At 37.6% G+C, this 16548-nt stretch overlaps 3 protein-coding genes and 2 non-coding genes across 6 annotated transcripts; 3 read left to right on the top strand and 2 right to left on the bottom strand.

The window, feature by feature from the left end:
- The first annotated feature begins 1101 nt into the window (after nt 1-1101).
- Nucleotides 1102-4561, top strand: LOC147570438 (putative calcium-binding protein CML13). The gene is made up of 8 exons (XM_086657008.1): nt 1102-1199; nt 1783-1961; nt 2704-2824; nt 2909-2945; nt 3040-3067; nt 3556-3708; nt 3779-3881; nt 4240-4561. The coding sequence occupies exons 2-8, from the start codon at nt 1959-1961 to the stop codon at nt 4302-4304; spliced, it is 510 nt and encodes a 169-aa protein (XP_086513134.1). The 5' UTR covers nt 1102-1199; nt 1783-1958; the 3' UTR covers nt 4305-4561.
- A 374-nt stretch (nt 4562-4935) lies between these two features.
- On the bottom strand, nt 4936-5019 carry TRNAY-GUA (transfer RNA tyrosine (anticodon GUA)). The gene is given in 2 exon segments: nt 4936-4971; nt 4983-5019. It is a non-coding gene; the product is annotated as a tRNA-Tyr (tRNA).
- A 594-nt stretch (nt 5020-5613) lies between these two features.
- LOC147570436 (protein WEAK CHLOROPLAST MOVEMENT UNDER BLUE LIGHT 1-like) lies at nt 5614-9112 on the bottom strand. Its single transcript, XM_086657000.1, has 3 exons — nt 8784-9112; nt 7793-8251; nt 5614-7633 (listed from the first exon to the last, which is right to left on the bottom strand). Exons 2-3 carry the CDS (start codon nt 8204-8206, stop codon nt 5843-5845), a joined length of 2205 nt encoding a protein of 734 aa, XP_086513126.1. The 5' UTR covers nt 8207-8251; nt 8784-9112; the 3' UTR covers nt 5614-5842.
- Nucleotides 9113-10311: 1199 nt separating this feature from the next.
- Nucleotides 10312-13263, top strand: SCO2 (protein disulfide isomerase). 2 transcript variants are annotated; one of them, XM_086656995.1, is made up of 4 exons: nt 10312-11066; nt 11170-11296; nt 12441-12631; nt 12951-13263. In XM_086656995.1, exons 1-3 carry the CDS (start codon nt 10620-10622, stop codon nt 12602-12604), a joined length of 738 nt encoding a protein of 245 aa, XP_086513121.1. In that variant the 5' UTR covers nt 10312-10619; the 3' UTR covers nt 12605-12631; nt 12951-13263. The 2 variants fall into 2 exon arrangements, with proteins under 2 accessions (XP_086513121.1, XP_086513122.1); XM_086656996.1 differs by lacking the exon at nt 12441-12631.
- Nucleotides 10335-10407, top strand: TRNAR-CCU (transfer RNA arginine (anticodon CCU)). Its single transcript has one exon. It is a non-coding gene; the product is annotated as a tRNA-Arg (tRNA).
- Nucleotides 13264-16548: the final 3285 nt, after the last annotated feature.

Below are 16548 nucleotides of genomic sequence, written 5' to 3'. Positions count from 1 at the left end.
CGGAAGGAAGAGAGATCTGAGTAGAAGGAGAGAGGGACGTGGTAGGAGACAATGGTGGCGATTGGTTCGTTGATGATCGAGATTATCGTGCAACATGCCAATAAGATAAATTGGTACTAGAGTAGTTTTTCTACCACAACCGTTTCTCTTTTCTTAACCCACCTTTTGTCTGTCTGTCATTGACAAAAAAGCGGAAGGAAGATAGATTTGAGTAGAAGGAGAGAGGGACGTGGTAGGAGACAATGGTGGCGATTGGTTCGTTGATGATCAAGATTATCGTGCAACATGCCAATAAGATAAATTGGTACTAGAGTAGTTTTTCTACCACAACCGTTTCTCTTTTCTTAACCCACCTTTTTGTCTGTCTGTCATTGACAAAAAAGCGGAAGGAAGAGAGATTTGAGTAGAAGGAGAGAGGGACGTGGTAGGAGACAATGGTGGCGATTGGTTCGTTAATGATCGAGATTATCGTGCAACATGCCAATAAGATAAAAGGTAATTTGGACAAACCATTTCAATTATTTCATTAACCATTTCTTATTACGTTTGCTAGATTATATACGTGAAAAACCTAAAACTGTTTTAATTCACTTCTAAATCTCATTCAACCGTCAAAGTCTATTGGGGCTAAGAGTCTTCCACTTTAGAAGGCAAAAAAATTGTTTTGGAATTACGGAAGTGAGTCAGCAAGTCACAAACAATCAAGATTCTTGGTGGACATATCACTATCTTATTTCTAAGAGCAAGTCCAATGGCAGTCTGTCTTAGGCCGAAAAAACCGTTTTTTCACCCAAAATTTTTGGCCTCAGCTCAGCCTCAAAAATTCAGCTCCAACCCCAGCCTCTCTTGAGACCGAAAATTTGTTTATGTGGGAAATGCGCGTGTGGCGTTTTTGTTGGTGTGCGAGAAACGTGTGTGGTTTTGTGTATATACAAAACACGTGTTTGAAAAATTATTCGGGGACCTACACTTTCGTTCAATGTATTTTAATTATTAATGTGAAAGTTTTTTTTAGAGTTCAAAAAAGTTAAAACTAATTACATTAAAAAAACGAAAAAAAAAGAAATAAGAGAAGATTTTGGCTGTTAGATTTTTTCCAATGGCCAAGATCATCCCCAACATGAACGTTGGGAGTCCCCAACGGTTATGTTGGGTACCTTTAGTCGCCCCTAAGCGACTGAAGCAGTCGGCTGGGGACTGTGTAGGGATGTCAACGGGGCGGGTTTGGGACGGGTTACCTCTTTCCCAAGTCCGCCCCGTTAGTAAACGGGTTTTACCATTCCCGCCCCAATAGTTAATCGGGGTAGGTATTTAATTACCATACCCGTTCCGATTAGAAATTACTTAACCATTACCGACCCGCCCCGCCCCGTATAACATGAAACGGTGTGGGGCGGGTCGGATTTAAACATAAATTTCATATTTTTATTTCAAATAAGTTAGATTAATCAAATTAATATAAATATTATAAACAAAATTTTATAACATTTTGGTTTTATCAACTATAAACACTACAACTTATTACATAATATAAAATATAAAATAGTTAAATTGATGATATATGATAAAAAGTTTTAGAAACCTATTGTATATATAACACATAATATTTAATCGGGGCGGGGCGGGTTTTACTACCTAATCCCAAACCCGCTCCGACCCCGATAAATAATTTTATCTTCATACTATTACCGTCCCATTTAATAAACGGGGCGGTAAAACCCGTTCCATTAGGGGCGGGTTCGGGAAAAAACCCACCGGTTCGGACCAAATTGCCACCCCTAGGACTGTGGTTGGAGGGTGGGGCTGAGGCCATCACTCGACTTACTCTAACTTGTTAATACTCCGATTGGGGTGCCCACTCAGAAAACGGTCAGAATTCAGGAAACCCACTGAGAGAGAGAGAGAAACAGCGTGAAACCGGTGGCCGTCGAGGAGGAGGCAATTTCAACCTAAAACTCATGGTGCGTCTCGATCTAACACTATTCCCGTTTACCAACTAAATTATTCCGATTGAAATTGAATTTTATTTTGAAATATATATATATGGTCGATTCAATTGAGTATTATAACTTGTTTTCAATCTTGTGAATCTCATGTGGTACATTTATAAATTCCCAAGTTGATTCTGTTAATTGCGATTAGATTTTTTTCTTTTATGTTGTTGCAATTTGAAACGGTGATGAAACAAACTTGCCCTAGTTCATTCCTTGTATCTCCTTCAAAAAAAATTGGCCTTTCTAGGGTTTACTTGACAATATGAGATTCATGAACAACAAGTTTAACTTGTTAATGTTGTAAAAAATTGAAACTTTCAAGACATTTTTGGTTAATAAACTGGAAATCATGGGTTGGTTCAGTTTATATACTAGTACTATAAGATTTTTCATACTTCATGAGGTGGTCCTTAGTTACAACACGAAAATGTTTTGCCTCTTGTTTCACCATTCGCTTCGTAAACCACAATGCTTGAATACCTCATTTTGTTCGTGAATCGTGGATAGTATCAGGGTTGGATACTTTTATTTTAAGTGAAAATTGATGGTTGTTGTTACTAACTTGGTACACATACATCTGCTTGACATATCAAGGTTGTACTTTTTTTTTTATGCATAACGTTAGAAATCAAAAACAGTGCTGTAACGTATTCTGGTTGAAGGTGCTCTAAAAGGTTGTTCACGATTCTTTGTTTTTCTTGCTAAGCAGTCAACCCTTTATAGAGCACCATCAAGGAAGGAAAAACCTAGAGGACGGCATCATGGGTTATCTCAGCAAAAGAGGCAGGAGATTAAGGAAGCATTTGAGCTATTTGATACAGATGGATCAGGTATGTATAAGATTTCTCTTCCGCCGTCCGTTTAGTAGATAATATTTTACACGTTATTGTAATTGTTTGTCCCACTTTCTGAAGGTACAATTGATGCTAAAGAGCTAAATGTTGCCATGAGGTAAGCTAGTCTTTCCCTCTCATACTATAAAGTAAACACCTCTGAACTCAATAAGTCTTGCTAATCTGTGAATACTACAATAATTTTTCTGCAGGGCATTGGGTTTCGAAATGACAGAAGAGGTATTTCTTTGGTGTCCTGTTTTAGTTAGTGTGCTTAAGTTCTGGTGGTTAAGATAAAATTTATTTTAATAATAGTTAAAATGTAATAGTTGATAATGGGTAGTATAGGAATAAAAAACAATACAATATTAAAGAAAGACACAGAACGATGATAGCACATAGAAATATCGAATAAAGAGTGATATTTTGCCAAGATTGGATTGGAGCAATGGTTCTATATTCGTAAGTTTTTTCTCCGTGCCTTGATGTAGTCGGTTTTTCATAAGAAGTTGATGAAGTGTATTCTGCATATACATCCTTTTTCTATCTTCAATGTATTCATCTGATCTAAACAAATATATATTTTGCCAATATGAGCAAAGACTTATGAGACGGATAGATCCGAGTGCTGATTCACCTCCTTCTTGTTACTCATTTAACAGATTATCCTTCTTTATGCTAATTTGTATTGATTGTCACACTGATATGTTCAAATTTTTTTCTTCCAGCAAATCACTCAAATGATTGCAGACGTAGACAAGGATGGGAGTGGTGCCATTGATTTTGATGAATTTGTGCATATGATGACTGCCAAGATTGGTGAAAGAGATTCAAAAGAAGAGCTCACGAAAGCTTTTCACATCATTGACCAAGATAATAATGTACATCTTCCTTCATCTTGATCTTATCTAGTTTTTCTTTGTCACTAACTCTTTTTTCCCCTTACTGCAGGGAAAGATATCTGCTTCGGACATTCAGAAAATTGCAAAGGATTTAGGGGTTAACTTTACCGACCGTGAGATTCAGGAGATGGTCGAGGAAGCAGACCGTGATAGTAAGCCATTTCAATTCCACTATTTGACATAATTCATTTATTTGGCCATCGTTTTGGTACTGCCGTGATTTTTTTTTTGTATGAATTACTTCTAACTTTGCTTTTCTGGCAATCGCCTTCGGGAAGAGAACAGCTTTTAAGAGCGTTACTGATCCGCTCCCTAGAATCTGCTTTAAAAAGCCCTTGCGAATTTTCGTTTTACTTTCGTACAAAAAAAAACACAACCTCATACCCACCCTTCGATATATATCGAATCAATTTTTAGCATCAATGATAGGTTTTATCTTCGTTTCACAACTAGCAATTCTCGGGTTTTCTCAGTACAATGATATGGGTCTGGTATGTTTTAAATGTGCAGATGATGGAGAAGTTAACTTCGATGAGTTTGTCAGGACAATGAGGAAAACAACTTATGGGCATTAGCTCTCTGCTAGATTTTCAGTCATGAAGGACACCGGAGCTTCGTGAGAAGTCTTTTGTCCTGTTAGTTCCTTACCATGTAATAGAATCTGGTATCAGACTTGGAGGTTAATTTAAGTTGGTCTTTTTTCGAAAGATCGTTCCTATTGTAGTTGTGTGTTGGTCGTTTTCGAAAGATCATTCCTATTGTAGTTGTGGAGTTTCGAGTTCTGATGGATTTTACAGTTATAAACATATATTTATGTAAGTTATTTTATGTTTGTTTCATCTTTCATAAACATAGGACTTCTACAAGTTGTTTGTTTTTCAATCCAACTAGAATCGTGGGACAACTATACTTCGGTAGTGTGTATTTTCTTCTAAATTAATCTGTCCCGAGGTTCGAATTAACTTGAGTCAGATTTCAGATGTATTTGTTTACGTCCTCTCTCGACCGTTGGGGTCATCTGAATGACTGAATTTTGAGTAAAGTAAGCTAGTCGATTTTTTTGTTGTTGTTGAAATAAGCTTAGTCGATTAAAACTCAAAAGAGTGAGATTTGATAAGAATAAACAAATACTAATAATCTTCTTCATTCTGAGAGGATGCTTGTTAAAAAAATTCCATCTGGTGCTGGAAGGAAGAAAAATAAAAATCCGACTTGCCGGATTCGAACCAGCGACCTAAGGATTTCAGCAACTACTACAGTCCTCCGCTCTACCAACTGAGCTAAAGTCGGTTTGTGTTATTTGCTTTGTCAAAATATTTCAAGTAATCTTATTATCAATGCTGGAGGGAGGTAAATAGGTTACTACTTTTTTTTTTTTTTGTTGTTGAAGAAAAATAGGTTAATACTTGAATTGACAATTTCTTCCTGGATTGTTGATGTTTTAAGCCAATCCCACATTAAGGAAGGATGAAGACCTCTTATAAAGGGTTATAATTATCATTTTCTACTGATTTGTTTTAAAGTCCTGACCTTAACGTGCCACAGTAGACAATATCTCTAGCAGTTCAAAACCTGATCCATAAAATTTTATAACAAGTTATTTTCGCATGGGTTGGAGAACAAATGTGACGCCTGGAAGGAGAGATTAAATACTCTTTCCTAGTGATGTGTTTTAAAGTCGTGAGGCCAAGCTAACACTTACATTGTCTTTTTGGTTCTTTATATTCTCCTATTATTCGTCTCTATTTTCCGTATGGGTTGCTGATGGAACTTAACTCAACGTGGATTAACAATCTCGGATCAATGAATTCTGTCTCACATTTTTAAGGTCTGGAGGAACACACTAGTTGTCCATGAGATCAAATCAATGTCAGACATGAAAGCTAGCAGGAATAATCAATTTCATATCAACTAATTATCCCAACTAAACCTTTACAACTTTCACATTCTTTCAAGTGTGTATATTTTGAAAGAAACATAACATGATTTACACAGTGAGCTCTAATTAACATGCTCACATGAAAGAATTGAGACGACTTCTGGTTCGTCATTCTTCTTTTTAAGAATGCCGAAGAAGAGATAAAAAAACGACAAAGATACATGATTGTTATGGTCACTTTGACGTTTGCTTGTTCTTTTTGGCGAAAAACATGATAACTCGTGGGAACAGTTTCGCCTTTTTCTTCTTTCCATCTTTCACTTCTGGGGAAGAACCTGTGTCTGTATCATTTTCTTCTTTCTTCTTGAGACTAGTCATGAAGTTCACTTCTTCTTGTTCTTCAGTGTCGCTGTTACTTCCTTCCCGCTCATGTTTAGCCTTCAACTTTGTCAACTCTTGCTCCATACCCAGCTTCCCTCCCTCAGCTACTTCAGCCTTCTCTATCGCCATTGTCAGTTCTTCCTTCTTTGCAGTAATCTCCCGATATGTCTCGTCTAATTTTTCCAAGCTTTTGAGCTCAGACTCCTTAGCTACTTTTATTTTGGAGATGGCAGCTTCGACCTTCACCCTTGCTCGTTCCTCAGCCTTGAAACTCTGCTGGCTTAGTTCGTTATACTCGTCCATAGAAAGTGTCACACGGGTATTGGAATCATCGTCGCCGGAGATTGTTATCAATGCACTTTCCTGCAATGCCCTGAATGCATCTAGAGCTAACCTCTCTGATTCCCTAGCTGCCTCTATCTCCTTCTGAACTGCATATAATTTTTTACTCATGGTATTTGCACGAGCTCTCACTTCTTCCGCTTCTTTCTGGGTCTTCTTTAGCTCTTCATGAGCAAGCTGAGCAAGTGATTTTGCCTTATCTGCTTTTCGAGACAGTTCCTGTAGTTTCTTCGGTAGATCCACCATATTTTCTCTCACTTCCTTCTCCTTCATCTGGACTAACCCTAACTCTGTACTAATCCGATTCAGATCAGTTTCAAGAGATGCAACCGCTATAGTCACAATTTCATCTCTTTGGCTCACTGTGGCAAGTTCGGTTCTTTTAGTGTCAAGCTCCGAGTTAAGTGACAATGCTGCCATTTTTAAACAATTTGCTTCTTCTGTTGCTTTCTCGGAACTCACCCTTACATTTTCAAGCTCTTTTCTGCTGGAAGCAACTATTGCTTGTAAATCTATATCGGTTTTCTCCGTTGATACGTCTTGAGGAGACTTTAGGATCACTTCATCGACACTTCTGCGATCCAATTTGGCTTCCATATATGTTGCTACTTCAGCTTTTAGATTGAGTAGCAACGCTGACGCAGAATCTAGTTTCAATTTGAGATCCTTTTCTGATAGGCGTTGCTGGTTCAGAGTATCTAACGCGACTTCTGATTGCTCAAGCTCATTCTCCCAATTGAAAGAATCTTGTTCTTTAGCAACAACTTCTCTGATTGTTTTCTCCTCGGCTTCGAGATGTGCTACTTGTGCAACCTCAAGGGATTGCCTTGTTTCGATGAGCTCGAGTGTCAGTTCCTCAACTGTATTATCTACTTCTATCGATGCAGCTGCAACTTCCTCTGCCCTCTTCGCGGCCATATCTTTCTCTGCAACTAGTAACTCATATTCGGCCCGCAATTTCTCCAACTCGTCTTTTGTAGCTTCCAGTTCTTTGAGTACAGAAGCATGCCTCATTTGCGTAACCTCAAGCTGTGCCCTTGCTGCAGCACTAACCTCATCGGAAGCGATGCCATTTTCTATCACTTCCACCCTTAGTATGGCAAACTCGGCATCCTGTTTCGCCTGCTGCTCTTCTAACTGTGCCCTCTCTAAGTTCAGTTTTAGTTCTTCTATGAGTCTCTTTGTGTTATCTAGATTTCTTATCACTTGTTCCTTGGAGTCCTTTGCAACCTCGAATTGTTTCTTATATTTGGGAATTTCTTCTTGAGCATTCTCTAGCTCTTGTTCAATAAACTTACGTCTCTGCATTCACGCCAAAAAATGAAGATGAACATCAAGATCATAGCAAAGTTGGGTTCTTTTCAATTGAGTTTAATAACAGTATTTGATAAACAACACAGGAAATGGTAATATGTTTATCATGATAGACATTAGGTTACAAACCGGTAAACAGAATTTTACCTCTTCCATCTGAATTTTATGAGCTTTCCAACTAGTGATTCCGCCAAACTTCGTAACAAATTCTTTAACAGACTCGAATGGTGCTGCCGTATCAATCAGTCCTTTGTGCACGTTAACCTGACTTCCATGTTTAGAATGATTCGATGACTCCAGTTTTTCTGCAGTTTCCAATGAATGAGGTGATAGGATAGCATGAGCTTCTGAGGACTCGGTTACAAATCCATTGACCTTGGGTGTCAACTTTGCGGCTTCTATAGTTGGAAGAAGCTCATGCTGGGTCATCTTCATGGTACCAGAACTATCAGCTGTAACAGCTGATGATTCTAGATTAGAGTGAGCGCCATTTGTAGAAACTTCTAATGGAGCAGATGGAGAGAAGGATTCAGAAGGAGAATGTACATCAAGAGTATTCATCTGTCCCACTCGGCCGCAAATATATGCTCAGTGGTGTATCAAATGCTGTATAAAATCAAAACATATAGTAAGAAATATGATCATTGACATTCAGAGGAAGAAAACCCACTAGCTCTATGAAGTTTGATGCCCATATTTACATCATCGACTTGATTTCTACGATAGTTTTGACTAATTTAGGTCTATATAAGAAGTGCCGTGAACATAAATAACAATGAACTTCAAAAATATTTGCTGGAATAACTTTTCTTCCTCCATGTGTGAATGTGAAACCCTATTTCTATATCTAGAGGTGGGATTGAATCATTCAAGCCAACCCATTACTATTCCCTAACTTACAAGCTAATTACACTGAAAATTAGGGGCTAAACAACAATGTCTGCAATCTTAGAATAAAATCAGGAAATTTTGGAGGCATGGGTAACCAAAATATCAATTGAACTATTAAATACTTCATTTTGGACTCATTCAAGTTCATTTTTTTCAGGAGAACATTAAGACAAACAATGTAAGCAGAATTTGGGAACTACCCATTCTTGAAATTGAAAGATAAAGAGAGAAAGAAAGAAGAACTTACTGAACAAACTAGGTCAAATAATTGATTATGGAGCTTCCCCAGAAAATAATGGATGAATTGGAAAAATGTGAAAAGATAGTACGAAAAGGAAGAGGGGAAAGAGAGAGAGAGAGGGGGTTTGATTATAAGGAAGAAATGTGGGAGCGTCCATCTCATGACAGACTAAAACCCTCCTGTCATTCCTAGTTTTAGAGAGAAAAATAGAGAATTTAGAGGGAGAAGATGAGAATGAGCCACCTCATCATAAACCCTCAGCTTTTTTTCCCAACCTCTCTTTAAAGAGGCAAAGATAACCGCCCAAACTCCCAACGGTTTGCCTAGTTTGATGTCTGGGGGTGGGAATCGGGCGGGTTCGGGCGGGTTCGGGCTCATAAATGTCGGGCACGGGCGGGTTCGGGCGGGGTAGTAAGCTACCCAATCGGGATATCGGGCGGGTTCGGGCGGGTAAACATGAGCCTCTTTGAAGCCCGCGGCCCGACTATGCCCGAGTGCCCGATCGGGCTCTAACGGGCTCGGGCGGGCGGGTTACGGGTTTTTTCAAGAAAAAATAATATAAAAAAACTTAATTAAAAATATCATTATTGTTTGCAATTCATTCACGACTCAATAACTTATATCCAATTAAAAATATCATTCTAAATTTCCTAAAGTTCATTTACATAAGACAAAAAATACATCAAATTAGATTTACACAAAAAATATACATAAACATAGAAATTATCGGGCGGGCTTATCGGGCGGTCTCTCGGGCGGGCTTATCGGGCGGTCTCTCGGGCGGGCTTATCGGGCAAAGAGCTATGCCCGAGTCCCGCCCGCGTCCGCCCGAAATTTCGGGTCGGGTAAGCCCGAGTCGGGCTCTCTTCGGACTGCGGGCTGCCTCGGATCGGGCGGTTAAGGCCGGATTTCGGATTTTCGGACCGTTTTCCCAGCCCTATTGATGTGTGTACAATTACTACAATGCCCTTCTCATATTTTATCTTAAAAAAAAAATATAGGCCCTTCCTTCTCAATTCTCATAATATATATGGCTGCAACTAAAATGGTAGATGTACAGACAGAGATGTGTGAATCCCTCAAGGACAAGTCCCTAAACTTCTTATGGACCATGAGAGACCAAGTGTGTGTATATGTTGTAGCAAAAAAAGAAAGTACGATTTTTGTCTCTTAACTACTTCTTTTTTGTTTGCTTAAAAAAGAGTTGTTTGTTAGATATTTTAGTGTTTTGTAAAGATAAGTTAGAAATCACATGTGATACAAAAGAGAGATATAAAAAACTACTCAAATTTAGTTCATGTACACATACTTAAACCCCATCACTAGAAATACTTAAACTATTACAGAAACGTACTTAAAATCAAACCTTAACTACTGACCTAAAACCTATCTAACTACTTTATTTATATCCAAATTTAATAAATTCTGGATTTACACTTCTATGGAATCGAAACTGAGACCTACATATTACACCTAGATGTCCAACCTAATGGGCTACCGGTTGTTAAACTTGAGGTCAAAGAAATTTATTTAACTTATGACTGAGAAATTCAAGAAGCGCCTGTAGCTCAGTGGATAGAGCGTCTGTTTCCTAAGCAGAAAGTCGTAGGTTCGACCCCTACCTGGCGCGCTCCATCTTTTTTTTTTCTTTATATACTAATATAATTTTCCCACCACTCTCTCTCTCCCCCCCCCCAATTTTATCTGCTTTTTTGGTTGAAAATCAAACCAGACGATATGTTCATTTGATTGAACAGCAAACGAGATAGAGAGAGAGAAGAAGAAGACGATGTTCATTCACTTCATTTCTCAATACTCATAAAAAAAAAATTCTTTAACTAAATGTTGCTAACAACAAACCCTAAATTCTTCATCTTCCCCTTCCCTTCTAAATCACCACAACCACAACCCCCTTCTTCTTCTCCTATCAAACTATCATCGTCCTCTTCTTTCATTACTTGCCAAGCTTCTGAACTTCCAATTAGACTCACTATTCCTCGCTTGTTTCATTTTCCAACACTATTCCAAGCCACTAGTACTACTACTGTTCGTATCCCACTATCCTCCTCACAAGACTCCTCCTCCTCAGACGGAACAACAACTACCAATGTCGATGGAGTTACTATTAGAAAAACTAGGGCAAATGCTAAAGAAAGATGGTCACGTAATAGAGAAAGTTATTTGAAAGATGATGAAGATGCCCTTCCTCTTCCTATGACTTACCCTGATTGTTCTCCTGTTTCTCCTGATGTTATCGATCAGAGATTACAGTGTGATCCCATTACTGAGGTAAACCCTTTCTTTTACCCCCACACTTTATTTTTTGATTTTATTGAATAAAGTTTCAATTTTTATTTCTTTTGGGTTGTTGATTTTGTGGGTATCTGTTTAGGATTGTAAGGAGGTTGTTTATGAATGGACTGGGAAATGTAGGAGTTGCCAAGGTTCTGGATTGGTTAGCTATTATAGCAAAAAGGGGAAGGAGACTATCTGTAAATGTATCCCTTGTCAAGGAATTGGTAATCTTCTTCCTCTCTTCATCTTCAAGTTATTGTTCTGACTTCTGATTCTGTTAAATTTATCGGATAATTAGTTTTCTTAGATACCCATGTTGATATTGTTGCTTTCACCTATAGAAATGTTGAACTTATATTTGAAGGGATTTCGATATTTCTAAGACCTTATCGAACACATAAATAAGAAGAAAGGAATTGGTCTCGCGAATTGGGTCCTTACATTATTGTGTTTAATTAAATATTAAATGCAGATGAAAAATCTCATATTGTATCCGTTAGCTTGACTACTACACATCTTACAAGAGTATCCGAAACGTGCACCGAAATGCTTAGGAGAATATATAACTAAGCAAAGTTGCAATTTGGTTCTAGGGTTTTGTCATTTCTAATGTTGAAAGAATCTAAGGAGAATATTTGTTAAAGAAAAGTTAAGGAGAATATAATCCATTTGGTGCAAATATTAATTTTTGCTTGGTCATGATATGTGGAATGTCCAAAGCATTTTACTATGAAAAAGTGGGCAACTTCTTTGGAGGCTTCTATAGATACCATGTACTCTTAGATTTGTTGTCATAGAGTTTTTTCTTCTGTTATCTTTCGTGTTGATCAAATTTTCTTCTACTTTTGACGACTCTAGGCTGTGCTAGAATCAATCTCCTTTGTGGTGATCCTTTTCATCTAATATATTCATTTAAAGTTTCCAAAAAGAATAAGTTATAACAAGCTTAACATAACAGATTCATATAGTGATCAGAATTTGTAGGATGACCTTTCTCTCGGCAGTTTTTAGTTCTCCGCACATTAGCTCCCATTTTCTAATGCAAGATGTTCATACTGTAATGTTGAACTTTTGTTGTATACCCATGTTGGTTATAGCTTTCTACTCTTGAAATGTTGAATTTTGGCCAAATGAATTTTGACATTTCCCAGATCTTGTTGAACACATGCAAAAAAGTGAAATTTGGTCTTGCGAATTTGGTTATTTCATGATTATAAAAAGCATATAAAAAATGTGGAAGCAAAATTTCAGTACACATTGACTTGACTGCTGCATGTCCAACAAGAGCATCCATGCATCGAAATGTCTAAGCTAAGTAATTGGGATCAGCTGATCCACCTGAGTAACCTGTGGATCGGATTGTAATAGGGGTAGACCGAGCTGATCATTTGCTGATCCCCCGAGTCAATGATTTCCCACTTAGTGTAGAAATATCTCAAGAAAGAGAAGAGAGAGAGGTTGATCACATGCAGAGGTTGTTGATCCTGAGCCAGACTCTTCAAGGGGATCGGGATCAGGGGGCTAGCCAATAAGAAAGCAAAGATGCAATTTCCTTCTAGGTAGTTGTCAATTTTCATTTCTTAAGTTAACAAACTCAACATATGAGATTCATATAGTATTTGTAGAATAATATTTCTCTCAAAGAAACCAAAGAAGGTTAGACATTGATTTCGACAAAAAGCAAATATTCTTAATTGATACTAGGCAAACTGCCTTAGGAACTAGAATCCATACGGAAGTCGACCAGGACAGTACACTTTTCTTTCTTCCTAGCTGTTAAATTTGCTTGTATGTTCAAGGCCCCTGCTTTCACAATTTCACCTCTTAGTTATTACAGGAAATTGGCATCTGATCAAGTACTTGATTTCTTCATTCCAGGGTATGTTCACAAGATCACAGCACGCAAGGACATCGAAGTGATGGAGGATATAGACAACGGGAAGCTGTTGTGACACTAATATGCCATTCAACTCCAAAGTAATATCTTATGCTACATAACTTTTTATGCTTTTCATATATTTATCTAGCTAGTACTAGTAGCGCCTTTATCTTTACGGCTTGTCTGGCCTCCTTATACAATAGCTCTTTTGTAGTTCGCTCCTTTCTTATTTTTCACTCTTTAATGGGTGGTATAGAGGAATTTTACCAAAAATAGTAACTAGAGAATAAATGATATATCGTTAAAAAAAAAGAGAATAAATGAAACACAAAGTTCATATTATGTGTATATATTGGTCAAAACATAGAAGGTCAAATAGACATTTCAGAAAATAACTAATTCTAAGATCTACGCCAGTCAAGCTCTTTATCTGTGTTATGTGACCAATTAGGTTCAATCCAGGTGCAATTTAAGTGTTTCTTTGTACCATAGAAATCCCCAGCAGAATGTTGACTCTCAGGAGAGTAATATTGACGTCTATCAAGACAATAATATAATATCTCGTGACCATGAAATCTATCGAAGTAGATTTTATTCTCCATCAGACTATTTGGAGCAATTGCCGACATACTGGAGGTTTCACTGATGAATAACATATGCTTTTGAAGACTTTCAACCCTAACCCAATTCTTAGAGGAGTCTAGTCTAAATATCTGAAGATTTTTACCTTGATGCCCTAAAAACACCGATATCAAATCTCCTTCACACTCCACCAAAAAACTTGTCCGAACAGAACTATCAGTGGGTTTTTCAGGCTTCACAAGAACTTCCCACTTGCACTCTTTGTTTTTGTCAAATACACCCAAAGTCCCGTGACGATCTAAGCAATAGAAAACTCCGTTGAAGAAAACTGGATTATTAAGCCATGGGATGAACTCCCTGCGGCTTTTGTCAGAATCTATTATGGTGTTGTTGAACGAATCAAAGCTCCACTTCTTATCTCCTTGTGAGATGTAGTAGATACATAAATGTCGATACTGTTCTTCAATAGCAATAAGCACACAGTCTGAAGAAGTAGGTAAAGATGAGAAAGAGAAAGTGGATATCTTAAATATATCATGCAAGTCCGGAAGTTGAATCACTGCTTCCGTGAAGGGGTTGAAAAAGAATACTGTGTTCTTGCCTTTTGACATTAGTAACCAACCACTCTTTGAGAACCGAATTTCAGCATCTGATAAAAACTCGGAAAGTTTCATGTGATACTTGTCGTTATTATGCATTACATCTACGAAATTCCAGGCAGGGTCCTCTTTTCTTAAGAAAATAAAACATGGAGATACAAGTGTTGGTTGTACGATACTACTAGTTTTTTCTTCCATAACTTTGAGCATAAACTTTTCCTCTATGTTTCTACTACATTTATGTTCTCTTCTTCCGTTGGCTACCCTAACCATATCAAGCCATACACTACTAGATTGCATTAGTGGACTGGAAGTTAGAGCCAAAGAAACAGAAATAGAATTGTCCTCAAGGTCGAATTTGTAGAGGCCTTCGTCGTCAGGCTGAGTGTAATAGACACAACCCTTTTCTAGACCTAACTTGGTTGCTGAGGAAGAAGCAATAGTGCCATACCCTATGAAGAGCACACTATCATCCATACTTTTCACTTCTTCCCATGAAGCAGTTGAAGCTAAACTAAGTTTAGAAACTTTTATATAAAGCATTCTGTCGTGACGAGCATTAAAATGGTACTCTCTAACAACCTTAAAGAGTTCATTACCACATTCAACATAATGCATTTTAGGATAAGTTAATTCTCCTTGAATTGGATGGTGATTATTGTTAGTAATGGTGAATGACTTTATAGATAGCTTAGGTTCCAGTCTTTGGATTTCATGGATCTCATCTTGGTATGTATTAGCTATATATAACTTATTACTTACTTTTAACCAAAAAAGATAATAAGCATTTGGTGACACTTCTTGTGATCTCCATTGTTTCTCTCCGGGACTGCAAAATACGATATAAGGAGTTTCTATTTGCGAACCCCACATGAAGAAAAAAACCATAGAATTAGGTTTGGTTGGAGGGGACGATAAAACACAACTGTCTCCAAAAACAGTGTATTGTAATTCTTTAACCCAATAGGAAAGAGAAGGCAACACAATTGTCTGAAACGTTGCAGGATTCCAAAGAAAGCAATCACCTTCTGTCCACGTACGTGAGTTTAAATTTAACTCGGTAATATCTTCATCGTCTTGACAGAGTACAACCAGCCACCCCTCATGGGAAGGTGACTCCCAATATGACATATATACACAATCATCGTCTGGTATGCTTTTCATGTAAACGGGTAATGCTATGTTGTTGTTTGCCATCTTAACAAAACCCCCCTCTGAATAAGAGAGGAACTCAAGAAGAGATTATTTATAGGAAAAGTTTTGTCCTTCAATACAAGGTCTCACTACTGAGGGGCTCTGCTAGTCTAAGGTAAGAAACAAATTACTACTTTTTCATCCCTACAAGTAACGTGAATATCTCAAGTTTGACAAGGAGGGGGTATTTTGGTCGAATTTGGATTATGGCCTTATGGGTAATTTCTTTTCTTTTTCTTTTGGCTCCAAACAAGAAGTTTTTTCGGGGTAGAAAACCTTTAAAGGAAATTGTGAGATTTTGAAAGATTTTTGTGAGAAACAAATTTTTGTAGGGAAACGACTTGTTCCTCACTGCCGACCACTAACTCCAACCACCACTTTAGTAGGACTGTAGGGTGGGAGAGTGGTGGAGAGGGGTAAACTAAAAGAGCGACCTTAAAGGCCACCTCTCAAAGTGTTAATGGTGCCTCCCTAAAGGCAAACTTTAGAAAGTAGTCAGCTAATGCGAGGGAAAGGGGTGCCAGTAGGACTTAAATGAGGCGCTTTTCAAATACTTAATATTTCCTTACCCTAACTTGAACTCTGTAGGTAAGGGCTAATTGGAGATTTGAAACTATTGAAACTTTTTTGGAGATCCGATGCAGTTACTAATTCATGATGTGACATATAGAATGAAAATTCCATTCTTGATTCTTCTAGATTTTTTTATGAAAGCGTTTCATTTGCTTCTCTTCCATGAAGTTTTATTTTCCACTTTAACTAGTTTTTAATGAACTTGCCCCTTCCACCAAAGTGACTTGCCGAAATCAAGTTAATTTCTTCTGAAATTAATTTTAGCCTTTTTCATATGACTAATTAAATTTGTCTTATCTCTCTATTCACTTTATCTTCTGACCACATTCAAATTATCTTCATAAAAGATATAACGATAACCTTTAAATACACTAGTTAAATTGAGAAAAAGATTTCTTGTTTCTCTCTCTTTTTTCTTCTTCCCTCTTTCTTCTTACTCTCTACTCTCTCTGTATCTCTAGCAACGAGGAGGTCTGGAGGAGCTCCATCATCGGAGCTCTGATTTCTGGAGGAAACCAGATCTAATTTGTAAAAGAAAAATCAGACCACGTCTAGTTTGTAAAATAAGCCAGACGAGATCGAACCAATGAAGGATAGAGAAAACGGGAAGTTGTTGTGACACTAATATGTCGTTACACTAGTATGCTAC

The sequence above is a fragment of the Eschscholzia californica genome, unplaced genomic scaffold (assembly GCF_041429995.1).
Source record: "Eschscholzia californica isolate CP2 unplaced genomic scaffold, dmEscCali1.0.p SCAF_1, whole genome shotgun sequence".
NCBI lineage: Eukaryota > Viridiplantae > Streptophyta > Magnoliopsida > Ranunculales > Papaveraceae > Eschscholzia > Eschscholzia californica.
The sequence above is the reverse complement of the archived record's forward strand: the minus strand, read 5'-3'. Positions and strand labels throughout refer to the sequence as shown.